This window comes from Sinohyriopsis cumingii, chromosome 18 (genome assembly GCF_028554795.1).
Source record: "Sinohyriopsis cumingii isolate HCF-2022 chromosome 18, ASM2855479v2, whole genome shotgun sequence".
In the NCBI taxonomy this organism is placed as follows: Eukaryota; Metazoa; Mollusca; class Bivalvia; order Unionida; family Unionidae; genus Sinohyriopsis; species Sinohyriopsis cumingii.
In genome coordinates this window covers 65,050,818-65,070,631 of record NC_142978.1, presented here as the reverse complement: position 1 = coordinate 65,070,631, position 19,814 = coordinate 65,050,818, and the positions used below count along the sequence as shown (strand labels likewise).

The following is a 19,814-nucleotide window of genomic DNA, read 5'->3' as shown; positions in this document are numbered from 1 at the left end:
TTGAATATTTCATTATGAAATAAGTAGCACATTTTATTAGGAACGACACACTTACCCCAGCAAGGCCTGTGATCACCCTAAGAACATACACGATGTACACGTTAGTTCTAGCACACAGTGGTACTAGAACAATGCTTAGAGAGGAAACACAAATGGCAAAAAATGCGATCGTTTTCCCGCCAAATCTATTAGCTAAGCAACCTCCAATAAACAATGCAACAGTGTAGCCATAGAAGTAGCAGGAAAGTAGACCACTCTGAACGGTTTTCTCCCATTCAAATTCGGCCCCCTGAAAATAAAATGAGAATATTAATTTTAATGAAACTATCTTCTTTAATGATGCATATTTATCTATTAAGCTTAAAATAATAAATTTATTCTCAGATTCTGTAAGTCTCGACGAGTTCGCCTTCCTCTGTGGATTATGAATTTAAACTACTGGAAGAAGACGACACGCATACACACTAGTGTATAAATATAATTGTTCGCTACATGTCAAGTTTACTGGAAATGACAATGTAATTCACATCGAGAATTTATACGATTTGTTCCAATATGCTTTCGAAATCTTTACCGGTAAATAATTACGTGTAAAGGGTGGTTATCTGTATTAAACTGTTCTGCAACTGTGACAACTCTAGATCTTAAACTATGTAACAGAAATAATCGAAACCAGTAGGTTTAGTAAAATCAACAAATGCTTTATTACACTAAGTTAAAAATTGAAAATGTAAGTGACTCTTTCAGCATTTTAAATTAAATACCTCAAGTATAAGATGTTCCTATTGAATTCTAACAGTCTTAAATGTTTTGATGTACCACAATGATACATTTCAGAATGTCTGTTAATGAGTTCTCAAGAATTCCAAAATAGCATTTTAGTCAAAAATGTATTACCGCTCCGGTGGTCTATTTGTTGGAGCGTCCGGCACGAATGCAGGAGGTCGCGGGTTAGAACCCCGGCCGAGTTATACCAAAGACTTAAAAAAATGGTATTAGACGCTGTCTCGCCTGACGCTCAGCATTCATAAGTTAGTGCTAAGACTGGTAAACTTGTTGTCAGGATAATGTGACTGGGTGGGACATAACGATACATGTCCGCGGTATGATGCCCCAGTGCTAGACGTCACTATAAACTGTCACACTGCAGAAATCGCAGCTATATGACTGAAAAGTTGTTAAATCTACGTTAAACATCCAAGTCACACACACCCGCACGCACACACACACACACACAAACACACATGTCTTTTAGCACCTTGCAATTCCAATGAATAGTTTGAATAAATAATTCCTTTCAAATTATATCTAAATACAATTGCGAACACAAAATCATAGATTCCCAAAGACTAATAAGAAATAAATTGTTCTTGAAAACAATAATTCACGATAGAACATTACATTAACCCCTTGAGCTCAAATTTTAGTAGACGTCTTGTTTACTACTTAAAAAGTGCCAAAGGAAGGTATTCAATCCTCTATCCACAACCTGACGTATGGACAAGAATCAGGCACATAGGACAAATTAAATATACATAACACAACTCAATCATCATCTATTCAATTCCGTGTTTTAGAATGCCTTAACTGTGGTTTTTGGTATATATACTGGATTATTTTATTTGGCCTACATATATTTACCAATTATCATACTTCTTTCCGCGGCATTTACACCTATATTATTCTAGTGTGTAAAAGTGTACACAGTGTTTCATGTGGCCCAAACCGTCTCTCAAGTTATCTTGTGTAAATGATACAACAAGAAGGTTTGTATTAAAAGTTCTGTCTGATGAAGGACTTTTAGTTATTATTTAATATTTCCGATATATTTTGGTTGTCTTCGAGAGTATATGATAAGTGGAATACAGCCATACTTTTTCTTTTTCTTTTCTTTTCTATGGAATATCATTTGTATGTAACTTTTCAACTGCTTTGATTTGTTCTTTTATATCAAATTGCCAATCGATGTGTCAATAAATTTTCGTTTTGTTCGTATTTCGGGCTGGCATGATATTACTCGTTACATATTTCTGGATGACTTAGTTTTATATGAAGATATATATGATTATCGGTGATTTTGATGTGTATGTTTGATTTTCTGTATTCTCTTTCTAGGAATCCTATATTATTCCTGAATTATATTTAATTCCGAAGAATAGCACATCTTTGCTTCAGTTCTTGAATATATTGTATTTGCTAGCATTTAACCTTCCAAGTGCTTTCAAATACATTGATACAAAAACCCCAGGTAATCATATATGTTTTTTTCAAAGATTCTTGCATCACAGACTTATTTACAACTCCACTCTAGATATACTGTGATTTTAGTCTTGGTATCACCATACCATTGTGTGCAGGCATGAACCCCGGAACAGTGATACCTTGACACTAGTTCTTGAAGTATTATCCATTTGTGATGATTCATTTCATATGCATAATTGCTTATATTGATTGTGATTTTCGTGCTTATTTTAACAGAACTGCAATTACTTCTTGTCCATATATATCCGTTCCTTGTGGCTCTCCGCTGCATACTACTGCATGCTACTGCACTTCCATTCTCGGCATGCAACGTCATTTGCAAATTCTGTCCCCAATCCACTCGACTTACAACCATAACACGTTGTGGCGACTCTGCCTTAATACAGCGTCAATTCTGCCTTAACGGTGATGTCAGTAGGCCATACTGGCGAGTCCGCCTTAAAACATCGGCAATTCTGCCTGGACATCAGTCATACTGGCAATTCTGCTTCATAGATAGGGCCTTTTGGCCATTTTGCCCTGACATCAGTCATACTGGCGATTCCGACTCATAGTTAATGCATGCTTCTCTACCATCTTACCACAACTAAACTCATGCAGCGGAGGGTGAGACCCAAGAGATGCCAAAGATGTATACTTATGTACTGTTTTATAGTGCTAAATAGTTGTTAGTTAAAGACTTTGAAACTGCCCATCTTTTAGTTCTTCTTGTGCTTTAATGTATCATATATGCAGTTCACCTGTCAGTCAGGCCACCTAGAAGTACATGAGTGTTGGGTGAATGAATGATTTCAGTTACGGTCCACCTGTCCACCACTCCATATATTTTAGGTTCTATATATTGTTTGGATTGGTGACACAGTTCCCCCCATTATATCATGTATGTACGCGCAACACACACATAATGCATTCCTAGGTGAGACCCTATAGATGTGCCCTCAGTTGTCAAATATACGTTGTGGTGAGGGTAATGTTTTTTTTATTTCTAAAATTCTACTTAGCATCTTTTTGTACTGAATCCGCAGGAAACTTGTGACAACTGTGGGACTAAAGGGCCCTACAAGTGTCATGCGCCTTTTTTGTTGGAACACTGGGGACAAAAATGATTTCACTTTAAAGAAGAATAATAGAGACTGCTACATATTTCTGATATTATTTATAAAATCGTTTTAGACAGATATGCAATACTCCGATCTCATTCCCTCCTGATATACTATGTCTCAACCTGATATTGTATGTTCTGTCTTCCGCATATGACTAGATATACAGTTTTGTTGCAAAAGATTCCAAATTGTCATCGTGTTGAAGTTTTGGTACATTTGGTGTTTTACACATTCCCGACTCAAAAAGCGAGAGAGCGAACAACACTGTAGCATCACTATTGCAAATGCCCACCTTATGGAAAAATGATTACATTTTATGGTACATTTTAGATAGTGATATGACCACCAATATATGGTTGGTTGAACGAAGGGCATATTATTATTACTGGCGACATGTGAAGCTAAATATATTTTCATGGAATACAAATGGCCCACCATCTGCATTACAAACGGATGAAATGTAAACTGTAGCCGGACGTACGTGCTTACGTCCGCATAGATGGACGAAGATACCACCATATACTCGATTACATTAATGAAAAGTATGGGGATTAAAATATCTCCATTTGAGATATGTAGAAATTGTAATTGTTTGTACAACAGTGGTATTTTTTCGATTAGGAATATCTCACGAAAAGAATAACATTCATTGACTCTTACTTTATATTCCTCAACGATGATCTCAAAAGCCATATGACATCCGTCCAGGTGTTTCTCCCGGTTAGTTTGTTGTTGTATATAATAAATGGACTCATTTGCTATGGATGCATTGCCCACCATGACCCATGAGGCTGAATTATTCTCAACTGCCGAGTACAGGAATGATACATTCATGTTGGTCATATTCGAATCACTTGTGATATTATCATTTACTGCTTCTACTGCGGCATTTGATGGGTATTCTTGCTTGACCATGCACACAATGGCGATACTAAGGTTTACTCTGTGGACATTTATCCAAAAGACGCCAAAGCAGACAAGGTAGGTCAACTGCCATCTCTTTGAACAAATGCATGGAACAATTTGGGCACCTTTAAAACATTACAAATTATAAAATTCAGAGTACCAATTTTGTTGCGACAACTGCTTATTTAATCGAACCGTTTATTCTACACAAAACTCAATGATATTAGTTTTATAATTAATCTTAAGATATAAAATTACATCAAAACAATGCATGATTAATATCGGGACTTATTAAAGTAAAATTTCACATACTTGAAAATGATTTATGTTGCTCTCTCACAGCATTATGACGAAATCCGTTCACAAGTCTGGTCATAGAGGATATTTGCTAATATTGGACAGTATTTATGATACAACCCCTATTATTTTCATATTCAACCAGTTTGTAAAGAACATATGGATCAAATGTGCAAAGTTGTACTGCGTACTGCTTACCATATCTACCGAAATGAAGACAGACAGACAGACCGAGACTGAGAGAGAGAGAGAGTACTGGCATAAACCAGAAATTAGATTCCGAGTTATCATTGTGCAATTTACTTTCGTCATAAAAGATATTGTTCATCCTGACCTATATCCTCTTCTGTTTCATCATTCAATTCTCTCCTTGCTGCTCCGCTTATATTTTCGTTTGACATTTTCATCCTACTGTAGAAAATTCATTCCACCTGACCACTTTTGACCTTGGGATCCTATGTAGTTAAATAAATGTATATCTTATATAACGTGAAATATTGATTTTATTTAGCAAAAAACTAAATATTTAAATGTTACTGGTTAATGTGTTTGGCTGCCTTATCACACATATCCTAACAGATCCATACCTGTCCTAATAGTTAAAACATTTACAAGTCATTAATTAGCACTGTTAATAATATCTACTGCGTAAGTATATACTCGTGTACACTAAGAATATCCAATGCTTTCGTGCGCTTTTTAAGTTTAAATCTCATCGTTCAGTAGATATTATAAAGGCAAATTTTAAAAGAAAATGGATTATTTTCTTTCTTAAAAGATGATTAGAAGCCTCCTTCTCGAATTTACACCTGCAGAGTTGAAACATGTTACTTAGCTTAAACTTTAAAGTATTCTGATGTAGTCTGAAATACTTGTGTATTTTTATAATGTGATTGTATTGCATTCATACAAATGTATTCAGCGTGATTATTTTGATGCCTTTTGCTTGTTGAGCTTTATTTTGGGGTGGATGGGTGAAAATGCAATTTCTCAACGCAAGGTAGGTGATATAGGCGGGTGGGGGTGGGGGGCAGAACAACTAGTAGATGACGAACCCTGAAAAAATCCAGGAGGAGGTGCTAATGTAAAGGAAGCTTCTGGCAAGAGTACTTTACATGCCCACATTGGCCTAACCAGAGACTCAAACCCACGCCGAAAGAGGTGAGATTGCAATTATCGACAAAGGTGAGAGCTTTGGACCACTCGGCGATCAAGGACGCCGACTTTGAGTTAAGTCTCTAATTAAAATGTGCTATTTATTTCATTGAAACTGCACAATATGTTAAGATGACTATTGTATATCGAAGTTGTCAGCAGAACGCAAAGCTATTTTGAAACTATCGCATCATTATATCCATCATCTGTTCCAAATCCCTTTTCATATTTGTTCGTAGTTCGCAAACCTTCCTGTAATAAACCTAATTACTTTCAAGATACCTACTGGCAAAGTATTCTTGAAAACTGTTGGTGATACTTAAATCTAATTTGCGTTATTTATTTCCTTTTAAAGATCTCTTATATAAAATTGTGGTTTTGTTTCAGGTCAAAGTTTATCGTAAACTCATTCAAACACCAGTCTCTTTCTATGCCTCCGTTAGTCACTGACTAGTAATGCAATTCTCTGATTTCATGGTAGTTACATTATTAATTCTACTACTCCACATACTATTAATCTGTAAATGTTTTAAACATAAATTTAAATAATTTAAATTTGTTTTCACATTTATCTGTATTTAAATATAATGATACTGCAAAGATTGCAATCTGGATTCGCAGTGGTAATATCTAGAATTACCTTTACACACTCAAACAGTATTGATGGTAAAACATCAGCTGTGGTAATGGTTTTTCCTCAACCAGGTTATAATCTGTTATGTTGTGATTTTGGAAATATAGTTTTAGACAGTTTCTCATCATAACTTGATAATTTCGTCTGTTGATGTGACATTTAAAAAAATCACTTTGGTGATGCAAATACCTCTATAAATTAACTCTTCGTGGTCATGCCTTATATGTGTTAGGACCCCAAGTTGACATACATTTTACTGCAGAACTAATCTGCGGCCCCGAGTTTTTCACGTTACCATTTCCTAATCTCCAAAATATGGAGAGAGACTTCTTATGTTGTTGTATTGTGGCCAAAGTTTATCCAATAACCAGACGAAAACAAAGTATGCACGTTTCTATAACCATTTATTCACGCTATTTTCTCAACTGGCACAAATCCTATGGAAAGTTCAGCAAATCAATGTTTTGCACACTATTTAATATAACCCTGCCTATCTGCATACCATTCTGCAAAATGACAGAAGAGAAATTACGCATCCAAAGATTTCCAAATAATTTGGCATTCAATGGTAAGTTAGAATTATTTGTTTGGTGAGTTGACGGTTGTCGTAAAGCATAAGAAATGCACTTATGAAGGAGTGTTACCTGATGTAGGAGTCATACAGCGGATTGTGTTTGTTTTCATAAAGTATTGAAAATATCCTTGAGTTTTGAAAGCATCATCAGGAATTATCTTCATCTCAAGAAAAAGTATCCGTTTGCTTCTTCAAAACCGTTCAATGTATCCTCGTCTGTCAGTTCAAAATTTAAAAATTGTCTTAAAATCATTGCCTTCTACTCTGGGTTTAAAATTTCAATATTCGGAGAAGGGTTCGCGTGTTTATCAGTTTCAGTTTCTCAAATGTTCCCGAACGTTATCATTTAAATTATTACATAATTATTTCCTCGCTAGAGATACGATTATAATTGATGAGCTGGCCATACAAGTCGACATCAAATATGCCTCTGTAAAAAGGTAGATGGAATCGTTTGAAAAGTTATTTCACTAACACTTCTACAGGGCCTGATAAACGTATCTTTGCAAATAGTGCGACCAATTTATGACTATATTATCCTTATGGTGTTTGATTCACCTAATTAATGTTGAGAGTACCCTATCTTGCTTAGTTCGTTTGCTTATGTTGCAAAACCTAAATTTACACATGAAGGTGAATTACTATCTACATCTGATTGGATGTAAAAGGCAGAAGTGACCATTTCAGCACACTACTAAATCGAACGAAAACGTTAGAATGATCTTGTCCTTGCCTGGGTAACGATTAGGATGTGATATTTATCTTGTGAAGTGGCAATCGGTATGTAACTTTAATGCCAATCTAGCTATCATAACTATTATCAAGAATCTCCCCATAATGTTCCACAATTAGTTCAAGGATTATCAGGAGAAACGGACAACTTGGGGCTGGAAATGTGAATGAATGTGCACTTATTTCTTCACAGATCACTTATCAATACATGCCTGGTTGAGTGAGTTTGTTTCAGGATAACCACGTCCTACTTAAACAGTTTCTAACAACAATAACAGGATATGCTGACCTATAATTTTCTGAAGTTACATTTCAGCACGCATGACCTACAAATCTGGAAATAATACATTTATATTGTAGTCTTTTCCAATTCAATTGCATTAACCTTGAATAAAGTGATTTGTCCACATATTGATACTCTGATATAGTAGTTTACATATCTAAAACAGCTCGCACCGCAGCATGGAATACATATACCGAGTCGTATGAGAAAATCAGACACATATGAATTATTGAGACCCGTATTGGTAGTGAATCCTAAACAATCACCACGACCACCGGTTGCCACTGAACAGCAACAGCAAAAGCAACAGTAAAACAATTAAGTCAATTTGCACATGCACATAATATCCGATGCTCTCCCTACTGAAACGACTGGGTACGTTCGTCAAAAACCAAACCAATTACAAATACCAGAATGCATGTTTCAGGTACATAGCGGCGAGATGGAAAATCACGTGGCGATTATCCCGCCAACCTACACATAAGGCTAAGACACCAGGCAACTGCTGACAAATCTGATTCTTGGAATCGTGTTACAAACCTTGGCCACCCTTGTGTGAAAGCAGATATAGTCCTTTCCGCACACTTGGGTATGCCGCTTAGTCGGTGCCGCACAATCCTGAATCGCAAAGAAAGCAGTGCCATAATCGATGAAATTGGCAGACATTGAACAGATTCTCGCAACGTCTGAGAAATACCCCAGTGCAGGATCGGGATGGACTATAGAAAGATGTGCTCAGTTTGTGGTTCGTCTCATACCCTATAACCCATTTCTCCAGGCTGGGTCTGGCCAAGGTCATTTATCAATGTGAAGAAACTTGACAACGGATGTTTTGAATGGGAAGTTTTGACAGCGTCTTTGTTCGGCTGATGATCACAACGATATGTGCCCAGAATATCCGCAATATCTGGACAAACTCAACCTGGCCATGTTGAATTCACCTTGCAAGTGACCAAGGCTATATTAAAGAAATTAACCCAAGTTTCGTTGGTAACGTGTTCGCTGAAGGTTTTAATCCACTGACACTAAATCCACATGGACAGTATGGACGAACACAGATTGATTTGTAACTGCTTGGTGAAATGATAAAGTCAGAATTGGTATCACACAACGTGCGGATAAAGAGTCTAGCTCGGTTATATAACCGGCACAGGAAGCATCGCAGGAAGAACTATCCAACCATAACCATGTACAACATTATTAAAGGTACTGAAGTGCAACGAAAGATGACAGTCCCTCATATCACACAAGCGGGTTTAGAGTGCTTGAACGTTTCAGTGGACAAAATTGCCTCTGATATCGATCGAACAAATCGCCGAGCAAATTCCATGCGGGTTCTGTTGCATAGTAGTACGATATGATGGAAAGACAGAACCACCAGTCCTGTATTGTGACCGGAGTGTTCAGGGATTTTGCGATCAAGCCACAGTGGAGGTATTCCTTAAATTGATTGAAGTCACGGCATAATCAATTCGACAGCAACTCTATTCACCAACAGACACAGTAATGACGAATGATTTGTGAAAAGCGTTTACTTTCAGCGACGCCATATCTTATGACCACTGCCATATTAATGGTGCGTACATAGGCTTGGCACAGGACGCGCGCAATTTGCAACTACGTATTTACGCCAACAAAACCAAAATCCGTGTTATGTCTCGTTACTTCAGTGGGTACGTGGTCACTTGTTCGTGAAAGCAGTATCGACGACTTCAAAGTCACATATTAGTGTGGTGCCCAACAACATGAAAAAATACATTTTTTTAGCGCCGAAGTGTTTCAAGATCAGTCGCAGATACAACAAGACCAATACAGACCTACTAAAAGCACACAGCGGTTTATCCTTACGAGCAAATGAACAACTGGGCTAAATTTGCCAAGACTCTGTTGGCGCCGATCGAAGCGTTTAAATTGTTGCTGTCACGTGAGGGCTTTTCCGCCAGCGACATCGAGCTCGAAACTCAGGTTTTGTTTTGACTGCACTCAAGTGCAAACCTTGGGTGATTTGCGTTTCCGCACCGACGTGATGTTGCTTGCAGATGTGTTTGAAAATTGATCATCATCGAGCGAACACTTATTGGTGGAATAACCATGGCGAATCACAGAAACGCTCGTACCAACCACCCAAATGTATCCGGATATAACCTAGCTGACTACAAAAGTTATATCATGTCTCGATATCAACAATCTTTACAAATGGGCCATGATGCAGCCACTTCCGGTTGGGGCATTTCAGTGGACTGATCCTGCGCACATCGATCTTCAAAACGACGTGCACGATCACAACATCCACGGTGATCAGGGACACTTCTTCGAAGTTCAACTGAAATATACTGAACATTAACATGAGGCACACAACGAGTATCCGCTTGACCCGGTACGTGGTTATCTCTTTTTAGTGCCAGATCTTTGTAAGTAAATGCACCAAATACCACACTCGTCCCGAATCTCAAGGCCAAAGAGAATTATGTACTGCTCGTCCAAAACCTTCAGCACTATTTGCAATTGGGTATGCGTGTAACAAAAATCCAGGATCAGGTCAAGATGCTGTACACTAACACTGCCTTGTTGCTGTTTACCACATATGATGTGTATGTGGACATGGAGCAGCCACGTTTGGTCAACGAATTTGATATCAGTGATTATCCGAATGCAAATCCGTGGTGGTTGGCAAGTTTAAAGTCGAATGCTCGGGCAAACTAATAGAAGAGATTTTAGGACTGCGACGTATAATGTGTTCGATTGTGGTTTGGCCGCAGAGCTATGGCATGAAGATTATGTGTTATAAAGGACATTGTGCAAAATGGTCTCAAGCACGAACTGTACCTGGAGTGTCTTCGAGACCGCCTTGAATTCGCATGCACCGCAAATATTGTCCGATCCAGAAACATTAGCATGATTGTAAACCGATCCACGAAAGTGAGTTTGTCCCCGCTGGTTACCAAACGCTGCATAATCCCCGATGGAATCACGACTTACGAGCTTGGTTATTGTACTATTGTGGCTGATCCTGATTAAAATCTCGTCGTGCATGTGACTTCATTTTTCATGTTTGTTATGACGAATCGAAGCAGGGCTACCCATGCCTGAGACCGCATTGACCTCATTAACAATCGGTGTGCTTACTGCTTAGTGTGCATATACTGACATATCAGATACCTACTCGCACATGACATTTGGCCAAATACCAGCTACATATCCGATAAATTCTTTGCCACGATCCGCTTGTAATAATTATGACCACGTGAGTGAGCCGCGCGCATAAATACGCTCGAGTGAGTTCATCTGCAACATTTGCAGAATCTTTTGACGTCAATGGCTACGCTTCTTTGTATTTGCTTTCCACCTAGACAATGGTGAGAGCGTATTAACATGTATGCAATAGGCCTTGTCGATCACGGACCCGATCATGTGGAAGAAATAGAAAATCTGCTCATTTGGTGTTTGGACATCAAACCAGGAACATGCTATCTTTATTAGTACTGATAAATAACGCTTATTTGTTCGAGTGTGTCCAATGAGCGACCTTTGCTGCACTGGCTAATTGTTCCATGGCGGCTTCATCTCTTCAATACTCACGCTTATTGTAGAATATGTTGGATAATGTTCAGCTATTCTGTTCATTGTTTGTTTGTCTGTTTATATTGGTATAATATTTACATTGAACGAGTGACCAGGAGGCAGATAATCCAAGTGCAATCTTCGCTTTCATGAATCCTTTGACGACCTATCCTGTATTTCGTTCTCCAAATTTTGGAGTAATTGCATCTTAGTCATGCATGAGATCCATGTTGGCTCTTTGACGTCCACGGATATCATCTGATGCGTTATAAGCAAGGTCATGTCGGTAAAGCGCAGTATAGACGCGATTGATAGGCAATTCATCTGTCTCTGGATGGTTATTAGAATCAAGCCGTACATCAAACCGAGTACCGGGCCAGCAATAATTATATAAAGGTGTTTTTCACTCGGATATTTACTCCATTGTGCCCTGGTAAATTTGTTAATGCAGCTGAGATATCACCGCCGCAGCATTTTGTTTAAAAATTGTGAACATTTTTGCTCCACATCATGTGCAAGTTTCGGTAATCACAGGTCGCCCATTACGCGATTGAACTCTAGTTGGATTTCTGGTACTTGCTTTCGAACATCTCACACAATATGAAGACAAGATCGTATTATAACGACAAACACGTATTCAATGACATCAAGCAAAAGAAATTTTGCAGATCATTTTGGTAAAGGTAAATGCTTTTTAGTCATCTCCTCACTAGCTACACTTAAACCTTCCAAGTATGGCAATGAAACGGTGTTTTCAAACGCATTTCGAACACTCATCATGATCCTGCTGCTTCTAAAACAACACATTTTTGCAAATATGGTTTTATGATGGATAATGTTAGATTAGTTGCATCATGTTTTAATGTTGTAAAATATGTTCAAACAGAGCAAAAATGTGGTATTAACGTAGCGTAAGTCGAATGCTCTTCCACCATTGAAGAGGTCACTGCCATTGACGATTTGGACGCAGATTAAACAATATTTCAGTGGTACTACGATATACTACTTGTAAATCAAGCCAATCCAGCACAAATATTTTCACGAGGCAAATAAAAATATACGGACGTCAACTATTTGACTCAATGATACACCCATGTACCAAACGTGATTCGTGACAACTGTAACATGTTGATGATATTTAGAGGAATCGACGCGCATGGCATTGGAAAGACTCTTTGGCTAAGGTGCGCCGCCGATCATGCTAGGGATGAATTTCGTAACATGTTTGAGAGGATTACATCGAAACCGTATAGTTTTTTCACTATTGATTTGATCAGAACTTACAGTCGATGGGGTAAATATGGAGCGGGTTAGGATGAGTCAATTTAACAATTATAAAAACAACACAATCATTTAAAACATTTCATTTGGTGGAACCATAGAAGTGTAAAATAAGCGACGACGTAAGCTGCTCAAATTCATTCCGAATAAGGATGCAATTACAAATCCGACAGTCGTGCTTTTAGAAAACATCCCCATTGGAAAGACCACATGATACAACTAACATCAAAGACATCCGATAAATACATGAATGATGCATTGACAAATGGTATTTAAGGAGTTTAGAGGAAATAAACAAGCTTCCGGTACTGAGCAGGCATTTTTGATCAAATATTGAATGCATATAGGGGTAAAGCATTTGCTGAAGGTGGATCATTTTTGAGACATTTTATGAGAATGTTTGGCCCATCACTGATGCAACCACAATTTGAATTCCCAACTCAACATGCGGCAGAAGAGAGTCCTAGGTCGTAAATACATCTACCCATTCACAATAACAGAAGAAGATTAACAACAACGCGAAATTCAGAAACGGCAAAAAACAATCTAGGAACGGCAAGCACAACAATACCAAACTGAACTAGAATTTAGTACAAAGAAAGAACACGGACAGTGCTAGGAATGCAGAAATGGTTCTAGCAGGAACAAAAGCAATGTGCTGTACCTGTATCTCCATCAAAAGATGGCAACCGCCTAAATAAGCCACTCCTCGAAGGGTTAACTGCAAACATTGAGAAGAGAATGCAAAGCTATGGACGCGGATAGAAAAAGAAAGATTTGCAAGGGTAGATGGATGAGCAACAAAAGATAGGAAGCTGCTTTTGTGGTAGTCTGTGTGACCCTAATTACCTTGTGGATCAATTGAAAATACTCGTGGGATCAGTTCTTGCGGAAAATTATGCATGCTAAGTCACTAGTGAGGCTACATCGATTTGTCAACGGTCGCTCGCTAATGATTTTATGGCCAGAAACAGATATGAAGCCTTGATACATGAACTTGTTGAATATATTCATGACATATTGTTACGAGTCTATGTTCTTAAAATAAGTAAGAGAAAAGAGTGAAGACAACAAGCTTCGTAAAATTTAACAAGTAATTAGTTTTCCTAATATACAAAGTGAAAAATAGGAAACAAGAACTTACGGTATTAAAAAGGAAGAGTCCTTCAATCACCAGACATGAGTTGTCGAAGTGTCTTCGATTACCCGATTGCAAAAGATCGAATCATTAATAAAAGCAAAACTTCTCAAGTGCCCATTGTTCAATCTTGATCAATGCGATATAAGCTTGCAACGATGGTGCCACGCACATGCGAAACTGACATCGCCAATCTTGATTCTTTAACACGGTCTATCACTCATTGCGTTGCATAAGTGGTAACACCTCAACATAGTTTTTATTTTGACTCGTATGGACTTGCACCACCAGTTGCATTTGTTAATTATTTATCCAAACATGGTAAGCAATCATTGTTTCATTCAATTATGTCTGTACAAGCAAGGTTGGATGGACCCATATAAGGTCAACTTCTTAAAGAAGCGTTCACCGACTCCGCAAATACCTATCGATTTTACATTAACGTACGTGTGATACTATACCAGATTGAATGTTAAATTTTTCAGACGTTACTTAACTCGATGGCACAGTGCTGATGTGGATCTGAGACGATTTGCCACCAAAGAGGATTTGTCTGTTTACTAGTCGTATTATTGTTTGGTGTCGATCCAGGTGAGCTTGTAATTTTTAAAGACCAAATGGATAAGCTAAAAGAGTAAAATGTAGACCTTTAAGATCATCTTATCAGACTCAAAGGCGCTGTCGCAAAGAAACCGGCCGAGGTCACTGAAAACAGTGATACTATGACAGCGGCGTATTGGCTGCGTTGATCAAATAATATACTGATACTGGCAATATTGCATCAAAACAATACATAATGAATCAAATCGTTAGCGTGCTCCCGCCACAACGCATAGTTACTTCATAGTACCAGATTATGGAAATTTTAGTCAAAGAAGGCTAGAAACCAATTAAAGTGCCAAACTTAATAAATGGCCGACTTGTTTTCTGTTTTGCTGTAAATATTTTTGATTCACCTAAACCTCACCTTCAAAGGCGTGCGAGACCGGAACATACTTGTCTCTTATAAGTGGAAGTAAAGGTATGTGGGGTCGAAAGGGGACATCGCAAGCGGTAATTAGATCATAACATGGTACCACTAATATTATTTATTAAGAGACCGAGCAGTTAAACTGTATATTTTTACCCAGTTTTACAGAGTTGCATTATCAACATCATCAATCATCGGATGTGAAACGTAGTGATAAACGCTCGACCTTTATCCTGAAGGGTACTTAACCGTCTTCGATGTTTGTTTAAAGAAGGGTACTTAACCGTCTTCGATGTTTGTTTAAAAGACTAGATTTTATCCTTGTTACGTAACTATTGAAATCTGACTGCGGTGGTGAAGTAGCAGAATGTACCACACCTGTTAACCTCCGACAAACATGGATTATTTGGCAAAGAATTATATTTTAGTTTAACTGATATGTTTATTAAAAATGATTTGTGTTATTCTTAAAAAATTAAAATTATAAAGTTGTATAGATTATAATGCATTAGACAATATTTAAATTTGTAGTTCAAGTTCGTAAAGTAATAACCTCAGTATTTGATGTCAGTAAATAATAAATATTAATTTTAAATCTAATCGAGAACTTTTTCACGTAAAAAGAAATTCGCTAAAAAAGATGATAATGTATTAAGTATATAATCTTATCCTTATGAACTCTATCTCGCTGCCATGGACATAAATGAATGAACAATCAATAACAAAATGGTAAATAATTACGGTTTAGGAGTATACTGTTGTACATAATAGTTTTAAATTCTACTGTGTTTATCAGATGAAATTTTATAATTGATATATGTTGATGCAATAATGTCAATGCATGCTTAATATATGTGACGAAAATTATCTGAAACCATTATTTTTGTATTTATTTATTATTACATGTTGTGTTCCCACTATTCCTTCAGTCCAGTGATAATGTAAAGAGTCACTCAAGTGTATGAAATATTGATGTAATACATTTTCAAACCTTACAATAATGCTGTCTGGGGTTCAGTGCTTCCGATGAACATAATATACATCAAAACCCGAAAGTTAATTGGTTCTCCACCCATATTTTAGAAACGCTTATTTTTCCATATATTTTTCAATTTAAACTTATTTTATTTTCTTCAAACTATCACCGAAACATTCTGTTCTACGTATTTATTTGCCAACAAACACGCTGTAATTTCCATCAATTGTTTCCATATTCAGCTGATCGTACACGCTACCACAAAAAAATCTTTATCCTTCTTTATCCATCGAAGTTTTGTATATGTTTTCGGAAAGGAATGAATCAAATTAATCCATCTAGACGGATATCGACTGTCAGAAGTACAAGGCTCTGTCTGACTTCTTTCATCCCTTATCGATGGAGAAATAAACAGATATATGCGAATTTTGTAAATACTTATGATAATTAATTCATTATGTCCATAAGCGGCTTGTAAGATGAACATGGCGGACGAAAGCAATGCCTGTAATGTGTCCAATTTACGCTCTTTGATTGGTTAATTGATCATCATTATTGACTATTGGCGATAGGTTAATTGTATTAAGGGCCAAGAAGAAATTGTCATTTCGAATCACCCTAGCGTACCACTACCAACTCTAGAATTGTGCCCCGAGTGGCCGAGTGGTCTAAAGCGCTCTCCGTTACGGATCACTGCCATCTCACCTCCGTCTGCGTGGGTTCGAGTCTCGGATTCGGCCAATGTGAGTATGTGAGAAAGCTTGCCAGTAGCTTCACGAGGGTCGGTGGTTCTTTCCGAGCATTTCCTGGGCTCTCCCTCCACATTAATACTGGCCGTCATGTATATCCTATCGTGTGCTGAAAAATGTGTGTGTGTGTGTGTGTGTGTGTGTGTGTGTGTGTGTGTGTGCAAGCAAATTTTATTGATATGGACTTCCTGTTATGCTGAAACATACTAACAAAGCATTAGACAGAATTTACTAGAAATGGTAGACGTACAGAAGACGAACACGACTTATCACCAATGCAATTATTTACAACAAAGCATGTCTTCGAACCGTTTCGGTGACTATCAACAGTATATTCAGATGAAAATGCGAATCAGCAAAAGGCTGTCGGTGGTTCTTTTTGGGGTCTTTATGGGATCTTCCTCCACCAAACATACTTTTCGCGATGTATAGAATGGCATGTGCTGATCAAAGCTATAAAACATATTACATACGCATACACAAATGAGCGCAAACAAAGAGAGTGAGATACAGAGACAGAGAGGAAGAGACAGTGGGAGAGACTGGTGCCTCATCTCCACGTTGAGGCTTAGAACGAGATTTTAAGTAAAAAGGTTAGATTACCTTTCAATCACAGTCTCTTCTGATCGCGCCACACGATGTCAGGTAATCTGATCTCCTATGCAAAATCGGATTTTACACAGTCCAACTCAATTTAACTGGAAACAATGATCGACTTACTACAAAACCATAAACACATATTCCGGCTTATAGATTTGGTTCTTTGTAATCAATGACAGGTATGTTGAAAACCATTATCAAATGAAATATATATATATATATATATATATATATATATATATATATATATATATATATATATATATATATATATATATATATATATTTGAGAGACACGCTAGTCTATTATGTCTCCTGACACTATACAAATAACATTCATGCATAACCAACACATTTCTACATACGTCGTAATACTGAACTATGTGTAGTGGATATAATCCCAATCATTGTGCTATTGGAATATCAAGTTATTGAATATAACAAACGTCATTTTATAGAGGGAGTCTTCATCGTTTAGTGTTAAATACTAAAAAGGAACAATGGTAAATGACTAAATGACTTTCGCGAAGTTTTAATGCAATTAAAAACCGTAGCATATGTTTTAAGCCCAGTACTATCAACCATCTTTCAACACATTACATCACATCTACCCACCGCCCAACCCGCTCGCCCTCCCAAGAGACAACATAAACCCAAGCGCATTACCAATGGTTGCTTTGTTTTTCTAGCCCCCACCCCCTCAAACGAAACACTGTATTGTAGTGGTTACTACATGGATACAATCACAGTCTCAATTGATAGTTTAGTTGTTTTATACCTTATGAACGAATTCACTAATTATGTAATGAATAGTAGTATCAGGGTGGGATGTGGGAACAAATACGACACTCTAGGTACGGAAATTTGCATTAAACAACTGGATTAACATTAAAAAATCAATCTGATGACAAAGAAAATTTAACATTAAGCTTGATGAGACATCATGCGTTTTTCTAAATTTTATTTTGATCAAGAGTACTTAAATGTAATTCTGGAGATACAATGCAATGTTTGAATGCCCATATGAATAACAGAATGGGAATATCTTAAGACAAAGGGAAACATAATGTTGAAATTGCACCTATTACCGAATGCGCCTCTTTGACAAAAAAATCCAACTTTCTCCTTAACGATGATAAGCTAAATGAGTACTGTTATCACATCACATTCATTTTTTCAGTAAGTAAATTTTAGTTCATTCATTCATGCATGCATTCATTCATTCATTCATTCATTCATTCATTCAAGTCGCGTTATTCACGTTGTTATGGTAATGTTGTCATCCTGAAAAGAACATACAATTTACATATTATTAGCAGCTAACAACTTTCTTTGGAATACATCATACGTCTGGATAGGAACACAGATGAGACATTTTAGGTCGCTGCACGCAAGACAGAAACAAAACAAACGTCATTTGGTTGCTGGATTTTGACATTTGACCTGATTACTACATTATATGATACAATGTGATTTATTCCATATCACCCATGCGACGATCACAGTAAACGATGGTGTCAATGAAACAACTCATAGTTAAAACAATTTATTTTATTCCCAAAAAGTAGTTTGGTAGTCAAACACAAACAAAAAATCAGCAGTTGAAATAGTTCAATGAACTTTACATACACATTAAAATAAAATATAGCTTGATACCACAAAGTATTGTTTTTGACAAGATAGACTAAATACACATGTTACTTGTTCGGTCCCTAGCTATATCACATATTATTGAAAAATACGATAAACATCACTAAAAATGCATATTTTGTAACTGGATACCTCTTACCTTAGTTTAGTTTCAGCAGAGTCTATGGGAAAACTATTCGTATCGTGATATCTAAATTCTGTACAAATCTGAGCAACTTAGGGATGGTACTCTGATGCTCTGTCTCAATTCCTTATTATGTACTAAGCTGTAGATTGTTTGGATTGAACAGTAATTTGTACGAACAAGGTTAAACTAAACCACATACTGATGAATACAATAGAACATCAATTATGACAACGCACAAAGGTCACATGACTTAGTTATCACCATGAAATAATACTGTACAGATAATGGAAATTATATATATATATATATATATATATATATATATATATATATATATATATATATATATATATATATATATATATAAGCAAACTTGGTATTGATTATAAAATCTCTTTCCTTGATTTCACATGATATTGTAACAACCAATCTTGCAAACAATCCCAGAATGGTCCACAGCTAAGCAAACTTGTAGTCAATCCCAAACAATATCTCGAGTTTGGTAACGCAGTCGTTGCTGTTTCATGACAGCCAATGACCATTTCAGAGTGTATTCGACGTTGGAACGTTAAGGAAATCGCTTTAATTACTCTGAAACCGGTCATCGATGACGAACGTTTTAGAGTATGGACCGCCGATTTACCCCTATGAATATTTTATATTTTTTCCAGTGGCGCACACCAACATTACGACTAATAGTAGTGAAATAAGAAAGAACAGCTTCATCCCAGATGTAAAGTGAAATTACTGACATTCACCTCTTTTTCCCGTCAATTGGTAAACTTTGATGCATTAAAACATTTTTATAAGTGATGT

The 19,814-nt window shown here is 36.9% G+C and overlaps 1 protein-coding gene across 1 annotated transcript in view; it reads right to left on the bottom strand.

Annotated features, from left to right (window-relative positions):
- Positions 1–17,354, bottom strand: part of LOC149776811 (sialin-like) — a 48,393-nt gene extending 31,039 nt beyond the window's left edge. The window contains exons 1-4 of the mRNA XM_089941516.1: positions 17,225–17,354; positions 4,903–5,023; positions 4,026–4,396; positions 56–289 (exon numbers count right to left, since the gene is read on the bottom strand). Of these exons, the coding sequence (XP_089797642.1) occupies positions 56–289; positions 4,026–4,396; positions 4,903–4,975 (678 nt within the window). The 5' untranslated portion in view covers positions 4,976–5,023; positions 17,225–17,354. The remainder of the gene's footprint in view (positions 1–55; positions 290–4,025; positions 4,397–4,902; positions 5,024–17,224) is intronic.
- Between the last annotated feature and the right edge of the window lie 2,460 nt (positions 17,355–19,814).